The following is a 13,933-nucleotide window of genomic DNA, read 5'->3' as shown; positions in this document are numbered from 1 at the left end:
CCTATAAAATGGGCTTCCAATTATCTTACACACGCAGGGTACTAAAAAGTGCACTACAAAAATATAGCTCCACTACATCACCAAAAATGTGATCTAAAACTGATGTACTAGCCGTAGGAAACAACCCTAATTGACTAATTGTTTCAGACTTAAAACATAGGAGAAATTTTGGAAGTCAAGACCTCCTAGAAAACTGGTTAAAGAAATTTGAGCTGATGCTTTGTTTTTTAACAAGAAGTACTGTAAAAATAAAGGAGATAGTGGAATCCATTCCACTGATTTTTCAGATGTCTCAGAGAAGATGTGGTAGATTTTCAATGTCTTTGTTGCTATTCTTCTAGAGAGTACCAATTTGAAAGAATTTCCTAGTATCTTCTCCTCCTTCATAGTTTAAACAAAGCTAAAAGCCAGACAATTAGGTATTTAACAAAAAAAGGTCAACAGGAAGGTAGGTCTCTATTTAACACTGTGCTGGCATTTGTTTTTTTAGATTACTTTGCAATTCCATGCACAACAATAAATCACCAGGTAATTAGCTTGCACTTTGAAATAGAGGGTGTTTTAAAACAACCCTCATGGAAATGCTAGGACAGAGATAAGGGCCAGAGGAGGCTAGCTAGCTTTTCACCAGTGGTGATCATGTGCCTTGAATAAAGGTGGGCAAAAGGAAAAGAAAGAACAATGTAAAGCTGTGAGCATTTCAGAGGGCCTGAATTTGACTGGTGGGTCAATTAACAGGGGTAATATACTCTCTGAAGAAGCCTGTAAACACAGAGTTCTCATGTCCCACAGCAAGCAAGGGGTGGGAAACCTACGGAAGGCACGTTCCCACTGACTGCCCCCTTCGCAGGTTGGCTCAGGTTAAGTTGGGGCGCTCTGTTGACATATACTCCCTAATGCAATACAGTCTTATGGTCTTCAAATTCTTTTTTTTAAGCTGCAAAATCCTTTTATCAAATAAAAGCACATGTGGAAGCTTAATAGATTTAAATTAACCATACAGATTAATGGTTAGTTGCCATTTGAATTTTTGGGATGGTGGTGCACAGCTCTACCTGCTCATCCACCCCATCTCTCTACCTTCTTCCACTCCTCAAGAGGCTCCTGGAGGCGCACCTGGGTGTCTCAAGTCAGTTAAATGTTTGACTTCAGCTCAGGTCATGATCTCAGGGTCCTTGGATCAAGCCCCATGTCGGGCTCCCTACTCAGTGGGGAGTCTGCTTCTCCCTCTGCCCCTCCCCCTGCTCATGCGCGCAGGCTCTCTCTAATAAATAAATAAAATCTTAAAAAAAAAAGAGGCTCCTGGAAAACCCTAGTACCCTAGTTCTCCAAGAATATAGTCCAAAAAAAACTCTCGTTACTGTTTTACAAATTTCCATCTCTTTGAGCTACTGAATTTCAATTGACCATCTGCTATAAGAAGGTCTTTATGGTAGTTTTATGGAAACACAGGATTTTTGGTGTCTTAACTACCTTTTTATGATGTTGAAAGCCAACTGGCTTGCCATTCTTCTGAGTCAACACTGGTTCCATAGCTGAACAATATAGAATTACTGTCAGGTCACTTCACCTGTCCAAAAATGCTTTCTCTTTTGTAAAATGGAGTGGCAAATAGCAAAATATCAGCCCCTTAGAAGCCATATTTAATAAGTGACTCACCTCCTACTCAACCTCTTCTTTTCAGTTTGCAGGAATCTACTCATGTGAATACACACACACACACACTTAGGTTAAGACTATTTAGAGAGTAAAACACATTCAAAATCTAAACTCTTTGATGAGATGAGGCCACATGTACTACCTAATTAGGAATATGGAATAGTATTCCAAAGTACAATGTTTTCTTTTTATAACCTGAAATATCTCCATTCTCCCTTCCAAATAAGTTAACAAATCAGTTAATAATTGATAATAATAAAATTATTCATAGCCATTTAATACCTTTCTCCTTTATTAAGCAAATATCTGTGGAGAAATTACAACAAGAAGTAAATGGTGGGCAAGAAGAGAAAATGCTACAATAATTAGCTCATCTTTTTCCCCAAAGGGAATTATATCTTATTTAGCCCAGAATACTGACCTATAAATAATATATTAGAGATATCTTATTTGGTAGCAATTAGAAAAATTAATATCTTATATAGAAGGTTTTCTTGTGGGGGAAGAAGAGACTTTGGAATAATTTAAATTTACAGAAATCATCAAGATACTTACTTGTATCATGGAAAAATGTTTTGCTATATTGTTAAGGCTTTTTATTGTATTTTTTTAAGACTCTGAAATGTCCTGCTAAGTAATAACGATTTAAACCCATTTGTGAAAGAAAAACCCATGAACTATATATACAATAGGATCAAAATAAGCAGCTTAAGGGGACAAAAGTGAGTCTATTATAAGCTGACATGGGAGCCTCAATTTGGGGTATGGTTTTTTTCTTTCCCAAGGAGGCAATGTGGTTTTAGAAAAAGCCTAGTATTTTGTTTTTCTGTTTTTTTTAAACTCTGGTAAAATATACATAACACGAAATTTACCATTCTAACCATTTTTAAGGATTGGGTCCTCCTGGATCAGAGAGGCCAATTCCTTCTGTGTCACTATTCTTTTATATTCAGGCTTAGATTGTTATTTTTTTTAGTGGTCAAATATACATAACATGAAATTTTAACCAGTTTCAACCATTTTAAAGTGTACAATTTAGTAGCATTAAGTACATTCATATTGTTGTGCAACCATCACCACTATCTAACTCCAGATCTTTTCCTTCTGGAACTCTATATCCCTTTAAACCATAACTTCCCATCCCCCCCTTCCCTTAGCCCCTGGTAACCTCCATTTTACTTTCTATCTATGAACATGACTATTCTAGGTATCTAATGTAAATGCAATTACACAATATTTGCCCTTTCGCATCTGCCTTTCAGTTAGCATAGTATCTTCTAGGGTCATCCATGTTGTAGCATGTGTCAGAATTTCCTTCCTTTTTAAGATTGAGTACTATTCCATTGTATATACATATATTTTGTTTATCCATTCACCTGTCAATGAGCATTTGGGTTGTTTCTACCTTTTGGCTATTGTGAATGATGCTGCTGTGAATACTAGTATACAAATATCTGTTGAATTCCTTTTTTTAATTTTCTTGGGTATATACCCAGAAGTGGAATTGCTGGATCATATGGTAATTCTATCTTTAATAAGAGGCTAATTTTGAAGAGTGATCTGGATTAAGATTTTGTTTAAGTCCCTAGTAGATGTATAATCTTGGGTCAATATAGCATGGTGGTTATATGAATGAGCTAAAGAAACATGTCTGGGTCCACGTTTTGGCTTCACTGTTGCCTAGCTGTTATTCAACCTCTCTGTGCTTCAGTGTGCAAATCTGTAAAATAGGAAAATAAGTGGGTTCTTATAAGGATTAGCTACTACCACCCATTTGTTCCTTTATTATACCCAAAATAATGACTCATGAATGGCCTCAGGGGGTCTATAAACCCCTCAATATATATTATATGTAAATCTTTGTGTACAAGTGCAATTTGTAGATTTCTCTGAGGAGTTACAGTGGTTTATTTTTCCCCTTTTTAGTCAGATTCTCAATGGGGACCTGATCTATCAAAGGGGGAGAAGCACTACCCTAAAATAAATTAGTAGTCTATAATTTAACACCAAGTCTAATAAATGTGAGCTTGATTTGGCAGGCTTATAAAATGTTCCATGATGCTTTTAGAATGAGATAGTCTCTATCCACCTTTGTTCTTCTGGCTAAATTCCAGCCAAGGAAATCCCCTTGCAGAAATTCCCTTTCTGTTCTCAACTATTATAATGTTGCTACAAATGGTTTAAAAAAAAAAAAAAAGAAAGAAAGAAGGAAGAAAAAAATGAATAAACCCCTAATTCTACATATAAAAAGCAAGATACTTAATTGACAAAGATGCACCAAAATGTGTAATAATTAACCTATCTTTAACTTTGGATAGCCACTTCTTTGGGCTTAATTTAATAAAGTAGCCCACAGCTTAACACAGTATACCAATTTTCTTATTGCTCAGTTCTCCAAGTAATATAAATATGTTAAGGGGCCTCTGAGGAAGATCAACAGAATGCATCACAGTGAGAAAGAACAGTAATGATAAAGAAAAGCCCATGAGGGCTGCAACAAAGCAGCTCTGTCTCTTCAAAGAATAAAACTGTAATGGAAACCCTTCCCTCATAATTAGCAAAGGGTCTGTTTAAAGGTTCTCCATTGATGTGGTGTAGCTGACCCTCCCTTAGTAATAATTATTCTTAGATTTGCATACCACTTTTCACATTTCAAAGAGCTTTCACAGGCTTTATCCAAAAGTCAGTGTGGGCTTCCTCTGCTTCCCCAGGGGCCTAAAGGTGTTGACTGCCATCCCTCCTCTACTGGGACTGAAAGGAAGCCTGCTGCATTGACATGCTGGGTCCAAACCAGTAGCAGAGTGGAACCACATAGACTGTAGCATAAATCTTTATCCACTGACCCTAGGTCCTCCTCATGAACAAGATAAGTGAAGCAAAACTACTTTGCAACAAGCCTAACTTGAGAAATCCAGAAAATAGAACCTCAGGCCTTGAAACATTTGAAACAATCTGACTTGCAAGTGATAAGAGTAACTAATAGATAATTCAATAAAGTAGTGGGCACTCTGGTTGCCAGTATCCATTTCTGGTTGCACAAAGTTAGTATTTAAAAAGAAAAAGCCTATAATTTTCTTAGGCAGAAAACCACATTTTCAAACAAGCTCACAGTAATATGTGTCATTAGGCCTTCTGAAGGGTCTAAAGGCCATGATTTAAAAAAGGGGTTGGGGGCACCTGGGCGGCTCAGTTGGTTGAGTTTATTCTTAATTTCAGCCTCAGGTTATGATCTCAGGGTTTTGAGACTGAGCCCTGTGTTGGGCTCCATGCTCAGCAGGGAGTATGCTTGAGATTCTCTCTCTCCCTCTCCCACTGCTCACTCTCTCTCTCAAATAAATAAATAAATCTAGAAAAAAAATGTAGCATTGCCCATTGAAAAAAGTATTCAATGGTTTTTCATATCACTGCCACCAACTACTCTCCCAAATGCAACATAATTTGGTAAAGGACCATCCCTGCATTGTGGTCCTGAAGGGTGTCAGTAGTATGCAGTAAGCAGGAGGTCAGTGTGAGGTTAGAGGGCCCAGGGCTCTTAGAGGAGGATGGTTCAAGGGCAGGACAAACCAGACTGCTTCTCCACTGGAGGTGAAATTAAGTTAAAAAGTCTTTGGGGGTGCTCTAAAGAGGAAAAGTGGTCACAGAAGAGAACGCACAGGTGTGTACAGAAGAGGCTGGGAGTGAATGTGGTTATAGCTGTGATGGTGGTAGTGGTGTGGGGTTATTATGGGGAAGTGTAAAGTGCAGACCTATTGGAAAAAAGGCATATATGGGATGATTGCTTGGATATCAGCCTGCTATATGTTTTTAGCACTAACTATAGCATCTTCTTCTCTCATCCAGATAATTTCCATCATGTGTAAGTTTTTACAAGGGTGAACACTCTGCATCAATACCTTAAAGACAGCTCTGAACTCAGTAAATAATCTACTGCAGAGCCATACTTTCTTGTGTTAAAAACAGTGTTGAACCAGGAATATGGAAATAAGAAATGATTTGCTCACTTACTTTCTCCAGTGCAGCTTGAACAACTGATTCACTTTCTGTATCTAGGGCAGATGTAGCCTCATCTAAGATCAGGATCTTTGGGTTTCGAACTAAAGCTCGAGCAATAGCGATTCTCTGTTTCTGTCCTCCACTCATTTGTGCTCCTTTTTCTCCTACCAAGGTATTAAATTTCTAATGAAAAAATAGGAAAGAGCACAGAAAGAGAAGGCAGCATGATGAAATCATTTGAACAGGAAATGACAATCACAGTTGTGTTTTAATACCCAGCTTAATCACTACTTCAGCCTGGCTGCTTTTGACCTTTAATTTTTTTCTTTGTAAAAACAAACAACTATTTGAAAAAAAGAGTCTAGTAAAAAGAGAAATTTAGCCAGGACTAAGAAAAATTTGACTAGGACTAACAGAAATGAGAACGGGGACTCCTGGGTGGCTCAGTCAGTTAAGGGTCTGCCTTGGGCTCAGGTCATGATCCCAGGGTCCAGGATCCCAGGGTCCAGGATCCCAGGATGGAGTTCCACATCAGGCTCCCTGCTCAGCGGGAAGTCTGTTTCTCCCTCTGCCGTTCCCCCTGCTTGTGCTCTCTCTCTGACAAATAAATAAATAAAATCTTAAAAAAAAAAGGAAATGAGAACATATGATCATCAAGGATTTTTAGGTAGATTAACAATAATTTGAACCAATTTTCAAAGTTTTTAAAGACAGTTTTAGAATGCACTGATATCTTTAAAAGAACCACAGTAATACAACTACATTCTTAACTATTATTTGAAAGGTTTACTAGCAATTTAATATATTACCTACAATTTCCTTCCTGGATATTTTGAAAAAAAGTATGAGAAGATTAATCCAAAAACAAACTTCTCAAAATATTTTTCCATCTTGGAACACTTTTTAGACCTTTTTATTTATTTATTTATTTATTTATTATTTTATTTTTTATATTTTGGGATATACATCTTTAACAGAGTAGATATCGTTAGATATCTGAGGTTGGAGGTAATTTCTAGAACTAATGAAACATAGTAATACTGTATTGGAATAGGTCTATGACCTAAAGCTCGTTTCTTCAAGGATATAAATTTAAATATTCTTTCTAAAACTTTGATTATTCTAGAGTCTGACCTTCACATTTTTAAAAAACATAAACCTTATTGAGAAATAATTTATACACAAGAAAATGCACACATTTTAAGGGAATGGTTCTATGAGTTTTGACAAATGAGTACAGCCATGTTATCACAACCCCAGTAAAGATTCAGAATATTTCCATCACCCTAGAAAGTTCCCTCATGAATCCTTCCAGTCCAAATCCACACAATGATTTGATTTTTATCATTATAAATTAATTTCATTAGTTCTAGAACTTCAAATAAACAGAATCATACAGTGCATGCCTTCTTTTGACTCATTTTTTAAGAGCAGTTTTAGGTTCATGGTACAATTGAGAAGAGGGTATAGAGATTTCCCATATACCTTTGCCACACACATGCAACATCCCCCATTCCACAGGATGTTCCCCCATCCAACATCCTCCACGAGAGTGGTACATTTGTTACAACTGATGAACCTATATCGACACATCATAATCACCCAAATCCATTGATTACCTTAGGATTCACTCTTGGTGGTGTACATTTTATGAGTTTGGACAAATGTATAATGACATGTATCCAATTGTTATAGTATCATACAGAGTATTTTCACTACCCTAAAAATCCGCTGTGCTCTGCCTATTCTTCCCCACCTCCACCTCAAACTCTGACAACCACTCATCTTTTATTACTGTTTCCATAGTTTTGCCTTTTCAAGAATGTCATATAGTTTAAATCATACAGTATGTAGCTTTTTCAGACTGGTTTCTTCCACTTAGTAATATGTATTTAAGATTTTTCCATGTTTTCATAGCTTGATTCTTTTCAGCACTGAATAACATCCCATTGTCTGGACATACCACTGTTTATTCATCCATTCACCTACTGAAGGACATCTTGTTGCTTCCAAGTTTTGACGATACAAATAAAGCTGCGATAAACATCTGTGTGTAGGTTTTTGTGTGAACCTAAGTTTTCAACTCCTTTGGGTGAATACCAAGGAGCATGATTAGTAGATAATATGGTAAGAATATGTTTAGTTTTATAAGAAACCAACAAACAACTTCCCAAATGCCCATACCATTTTGTATTCACACCAGCAATGAATGTTGCTCCACATCCTCGTCAGTATATGGTGTCGTCAGTGTTTTGGATTTTGGCTATTCTAAAGGGCATGTAGTAGCATCTCATTGTTTTATTTTGTGTTTTCCTGATGACATATGATGTGGAACATCTTTTCACACACTTATTTGCCATCAGCATATCTCCTTTGGTGAAGTGTCTGTAAAGATCTTTGGCCTGTTTTTAAACCAGGTTGTTTTCTTGTTGCTGAATTTTAAGATGTGTTTATATATTTTTGGATAAGAGTTCTTTATTGGATATGTGTTTTGCAAATGTTTTCACCCAGTCTGTGGCTTATCTTCTCATGCTTTTCACACTGTCTTCTGCAGAGCAGTTTTAATTTTAATGAAGTTCAGCTTATCAAGGACTTCTTTCATAGTTTGTGCCTTTGAGGTATTGAAAAAATCTTGCAATACCCAAGTCATCTCAGTTTTCTACTACATTTTCTCTAGGAGTTTTATGATTTTGCATTTCATATTTAGGTCTATGATTCATTTTGAGTTAATTTTTGTGAAAAGTATAAGGTCTGTATCTAGATTTTTTTTACATGTGGATGTCCAGTTGTTCCATTTGTTCACTGAAATGAGCAATAACACATATTATATGTGATCTGTTGTATTGCCTTTGCTCTTTTGTCATAGACTAGATGATTACATTTATGTGAGTCTGTTTCTAAACTCTATATTCTGTTCCACTGATCTATTTGCCTATTCTTTCACCAATACCACACTGTCTTGATGACTGTAGATTTATAGTGAGTTTTAAAGTTAGAGGGTGTAGTCCTTTAACTTTGTTCTTCTTCAATATTGTGTTGTCTATTGTGGGCCTTTTACCTCTCCATATAGACATTAAAATTGGTTTGTTGATATCTACAAAATAACTTGCTAGGATTTTGATTGGAATTGCACTGAATCTATAGATCAAGTTGGGAAGAACTGACATCTAGCAATATTGAGTCTTTCTCTCCACACACATGGACTATCTCTCTATTTAAAAAATTCTTTTTTGATTTCATTCATCAGAGTCTTGTAGTTTTCTTTATATAGTTCTTGTACAAACTTTGTTAGATTTATACCTAAGTAATTCTTTATTTTGGATGCTAATATAAATAGTATTGTGCTTTTAATGTCAGATTCCACTTATTCATTGCTGATATATAGGAAAATGACTGACTTTTGTATATTAACATTGTATCATGCAGCTTTGCTATAATTGCAGTGTGTACTTTTTTGGTCTGTCTTACATAGCATATTTTTGAGATTCATCCATATTGTGTGCATGAGCAACTTACTCCTATTCATTTCTAAGCAGTGCTTCACACAATGTGAATCTACCTTGGGTTACCAAATTTAACAAAAACAAATAAAAACAAAAAACCATGGGACTCAGTTAATTTTGATTTTCAGTTAACAGTGAATACTTTTTAAGCATAAGTATATCTCATACAATATTTAGGGTATACTTATGCTAAAATTATTCATTGTTTATCTGAAATTCAAAATGTACTGAAAATCTTGTATTTCATCTAACAATCATATATCAATCACAATTTGTTTATCTATTCAGCTGCTGATGAACATCTGCACTGTTTCCAACTTTTGAATAGTATGAATAAAGCTGCTATGAACATTCATGTACATAATGTTCTTGAGGTCATATTTTCATTTCTTTTGGAAAAATTTGTGGGAATAGAATGCTGAGTTATAAGTGTATGTTTAACATTAGAATAAAGTGGCAAATTTCTTTCTAAAATAACTGTACCAATTCACTTTATTCAGAATGAATAAGAGATTTAATTGCTGGGGCGCCTGGGTGGCTCAGTCATTAAGCATCTGCCTTTGGCTCAGGTCATGATCCTCAGGGTCCTGGGATTGAGCCCCGCATTGGGCTCCCTCCTCCACAGGGAGCCTGCTTCTCCTTCTCCCATTCCCCCTGCTTGTGTTCCCTCTCTCAATGTGTCTCTCTCTGTCAAATAAATAAAATATTTAAAAAAAGAGAGATTTAATTGCTTTACATCCTCATCAAAAGTTATTATTGTTATTCTTTTTAGTTTTGGACATTCTAGCAAGTGTGGAATGGTATCTCACTTTGGTTTTACTTTGGATTTCCCTGTTGACTAATAATGTTGAATATTTTTCATGTGTATATTGTCTATTTCTTTTTGTGGGTGTGTGAAATATCTGTTCAAGTTTGTATACTTTTTTGTTTTATAATTGTGTTATAAGAGTTCTATATATATCCTGGGTGCGTGTCCTTTGTCAGATGTGTGTATTGTGAATATTTTCTTTCACTCTGTCTTGTCTTTTTATCTTCTAAATAGTGTATTTTAAAAGGTTTTAATTTCAATAAAGTTCAATTTGTCATTTTTTAAATAGTAAATACTTTTCCGTCTAAGAAATCCTTGGCTACTTCAAAGTCATAAAGGTTTTTCACCTTTTTATTTTTGAAGTTTGATATTTTGTTTTTCTTTTTTTTTAAAGATTAATTTAGTTTTAGAGAGAGAGAGTGTGAGCACAAGTGGGAGGAGGGGCAGAGGGAAAGAATCTCAAGCGGATTCCTTGCTGAGTGGAGAGCCTGACTTGGGGCTCAATCACATGACCCTGAGATCATGACCTAAGCTGAAATCAAGAGTTGGACGCTCAACTGATTGAGCCATCCAGGTGCCCCTTAATAGTTTAAGTTTTTACATTTGATCTAAGATCCATGGCAAATTAATATGTGTGTATGGGGTGAGGTAAGGGCCACATTTCATCTGTTTTTCTCATACGGATATCCAATTTTTCCAGCACCATTTGTTGAAAAGATTTTCTTTTCCCCCACCAAATTAATACTGGCCTTGTCAAAAATCATTTGACTAGATATGCGTGGGTCTATTTCTGGCCTCTATTTTATTCTACTGATCTACATGTCCATTGTTGTGCCATTTCCACTGCCTTAATTACTGTCTTAAAATTAGATATTTTATATCTTCCAGCTTTGTTGGTTTTTTTTTCATAATTTTTTGCCTGTTTTTGGTCCTTTAAATTTTCAAATAAATTTTGGAATCAGCAGGTCAATTTCTAGACACACAAAAAAAGACTACTGGGATTTTGACTGGTATAGCATCAAATTTATCAATTTTGGGAGAACACATATCTTTAAAAATACTGCATCTCTAAATCAATGAATAAGTTACATTCTATTTATTTAGATCTTTAGTTTCTCTCAGAAACATTTCATATTTTTCATATAGAAGATTTACACCTTACGTTAAATTTGTTCTACTTTAACATTTTTTGATGCTATTGTGAATGTCACTTTTAATTTTATTTTCATTTGTTTTTTTTTAAGATTTTATTTAACTATTTGACAGAGAGATACAGCGAGAGAGTGAACACAAGCAGGGGGAGTGGGAGAAGGAGAAGCAGGCTCCCTGCTGAGCAGGGACCCCAATGTGGGGCTCAATCCCAGGACCCTGGGATCATGACCTGAGCCGAAGGCAGGCGCTTAACGACTGAGCCACCCAGGCGTCCCTATTTTCATTTGTAACCGTTGCCACTATTTAGAAATCTAGTCAACTTTTTTTATAGTTATAGGTCTTACTAAGATTATCTACTTCTTTTTCAGTGAGTTTTGGCAGTTTGTGTCTTTCAATAAATTGACCCTCAACTAAGTTGTCAAATTCATAGGCATAGCTTTGCTCATACTATTCCTGTAATCTTTTAATCTCTTTGAGATCAATAGTGATGTACTATCTTTCATTCCTGATACTGGTAATTTTTCTTCTCTTTTTTGATTACCAGCCTTGCTGATTTTACTGATTTCATTAGTCTTTTCAAGCAAACAGCTTTTGATTTTAATGATTCTTTCTAATGTTTTTCTGTTTTTGCTTTCACTGATATTTGCTCTAATCTTATTTCCCTTCTGCATGCTTTGGGGTCAACTTGCTCTTCTTACTCCAGTTTCTCATATTGGAAGCTTCATTTACAGATTTTGGATCTTTTTTTCTTTCTAAAAGAAGAATTTAATGCTGTAAATTTCTCTTAAAGCAGTTCTTTAACTGTATTCTACAAGTACTGATACATAGCAGTTTCATTTTTATTTAGTTTAAAATAGTCATTAATTTTCCTTGAAACTTCCTCTTTCAGGCATAAATTATCTACAAGTGAGTTATTTAATTTTCAAATATTTGTGGATTTTCCAGTCTATGGCCGTACCACCCTGAACGCGCCCAATCTCATCAAATATTTGCAGATTTTCCAGATATATTTCCGTTACCGATTTCTACATCTTAATTCTATTATTGTCTGAGAACATTTTTTGTATGTTTTCTTTGAACTTGCAAAGTTTTTTTTTTTTTAATGGCCCAGAATATTATCTATCTGAGTGAATGTTCCATGTGTACTTGAAAAGAATGTATTCCGCTGTTATTGGGTGGAGTGTTCTATAAATGTCTGTTAGATCTAGTTGTTTGATAGCATTGTTCAGGACATCTATAGCCTTACTAATTTTCTGCCTACTTGTTCTATCAAGTACTGAAGGCTTCAATAAAATTGTGGGTTTGTCTATTTCTCCTTTTAGGTGTAGCAGTTTTTGCTTCATGCATTTTGAAGCTTTTCTTAAGTGCATAAACATTTAGATTATGATTTCTTGCTTATGGGTCATAGTTTCCTGTTTCTTTGTATATCTGATTATTGCAGAATATATACTTAATTCTGTGCATGTTGGAGAAACTCTGAATTCTGTTTTCTTCTGAAAACAAAGTTGATTTTTGTTCTAGTAAGCAATTCGAATCCTGACTGATCATTTTGAACTTGTGTAATCCTGGTTTTATGCTTTGTTGAGGTGAATCTGTAGAATAATCTCTAAACTTGGCAGGACCCAACATATAAGTTCTATCTCCTCTGGGGATCTTGTCATGGCTTGGTTTTAGAATTTGTTAGGGCAGGTCTAGAGTCAGCATACTCTAAGGTATGGTCTTTACTCCTAAGGTGTGGCCTTTTTTTGGTGTCTCAGCTATATGCCTGCTGTATTAAAAAGGTGTTAATGTTATCTCTCCACTCTGACTGGGCTGTGCTTTCACCATCCCCAGCACACTCCTTGACTTGTAGTATCTCTGTTCTATTCCCAGCTTTGTAGCAGCTGCTCTCTGGTAATCCTTGGGAAGTTTTATTCTCAGATAAGGATTCCCAAGGGGTGCCTACAGGGACTTCTACCCCAATACCTTAACTCCACAGCTCTTTCATTGCCTCTCCAGTTGCTTAAGCTGCCCTGAAATTTTATCTCTGCCTTTCAGTTTAGTCTAGTGCCATGTTCTGTCTGGTTCTAGTTCACAGAGATGGGGTCAGAGATTTGTTCCTATCCAGAATGCTGCAAATCAGGGACTTTCCTCATGAGTTTCATTTCTCTCAGGGATCACAGTTTTGTGTTACCTCTTGTCCAATGCTTGGAAACAATTATCCTATGCCTAATATATTTTAACCAGTTTTATGGTTGTTTATGGGAAAAGGCTAGGAAATATCAGTTAATCTTAATACACTAATTTAAAAATAAATAATTAAAAATTTTTAAAAAAAATTTTTAAAAAATTTAAAAATTTAAAAAAATCTAAAAATATCATAGAAGTAATGGAATTTATTTTTAAACACCAATTTCCCCAATTTTTCTGTTGAGGACTTCTGGAAATTGTATTTATTACTGTGCTTATTATTATTTCTCTGGTCAACCATGGCTGTGGAATTTAGTTTCCATCATGATAAGTCAGTATCTTTAATTTGTTCTTTGGATTATATCTTTAAGATTTACATTAAATTTATAGCAAGGGATATCTTTGTGTAAATACTGGCCTTTTACTAAAGGCAAGTAGTAACTTCTGGGTATGATTTAAGAGGTCCCAGAAAACTTCCTAATTTCAAGTGGGAAACTGAAGATCCTTGGTGTTTGAGGAAAGGAAGTCATTGAAAGTGCCAAAAGGTCAAAGAAAGGGAGTCTGTTTTCCCAAACTACAAGGCAAAAAATGACCTCAAGCCTGTTAATTAATGAGTTTGCTATTCCAATTATGACCCTAATTAATGGGG

General features: G+C 35.5%; 1 protein-coding gene across 6 annotated transcripts in view; it reads right to left on the bottom strand.

Annotated features, from left to right (window-relative positions):
* Positions 1 to 13,933, bottom strand: part of ABCB5 (ATP binding cassette subfamily B member 5) — a 118,270-nt gene that overhangs the window by 73,791 nt on the left and 30,546 nt on the right. For all 6 annotated transcript variants that reach the window (XM_025873293.2, XM_073898574.1, XM_073898576.1 and 3 more), the window contains one exon: positions 5,665 to 5,835. In XM_025873293.2, the coding sequence (XP_025729078.1) occupies positions 5,665 to 5,835 (171 nt within the window). The remainder of the gene's footprint in view (positions 1 to 5,664; positions 5,836 to 13,933) is intronic.

This window comes from Callorhinus ursinus, unplaced genomic scaffold (genome assembly GCF_003265705.2).
Source record: "Callorhinus ursinus isolate GAN/ISIS: 27379988/994484 unplaced genomic scaffold, GSC_fseal_2.0 scaffold12, whole genome shotgun sequence".
Lineage (NCBI taxonomy): Eukaryota > Metazoa > Chordata > Mammalia > Carnivora > Otariidae > Callorhinus > Callorhinus ursinus.
This window is presented reverse-complemented; position numbering and strand designations above follow the sequence as displayed.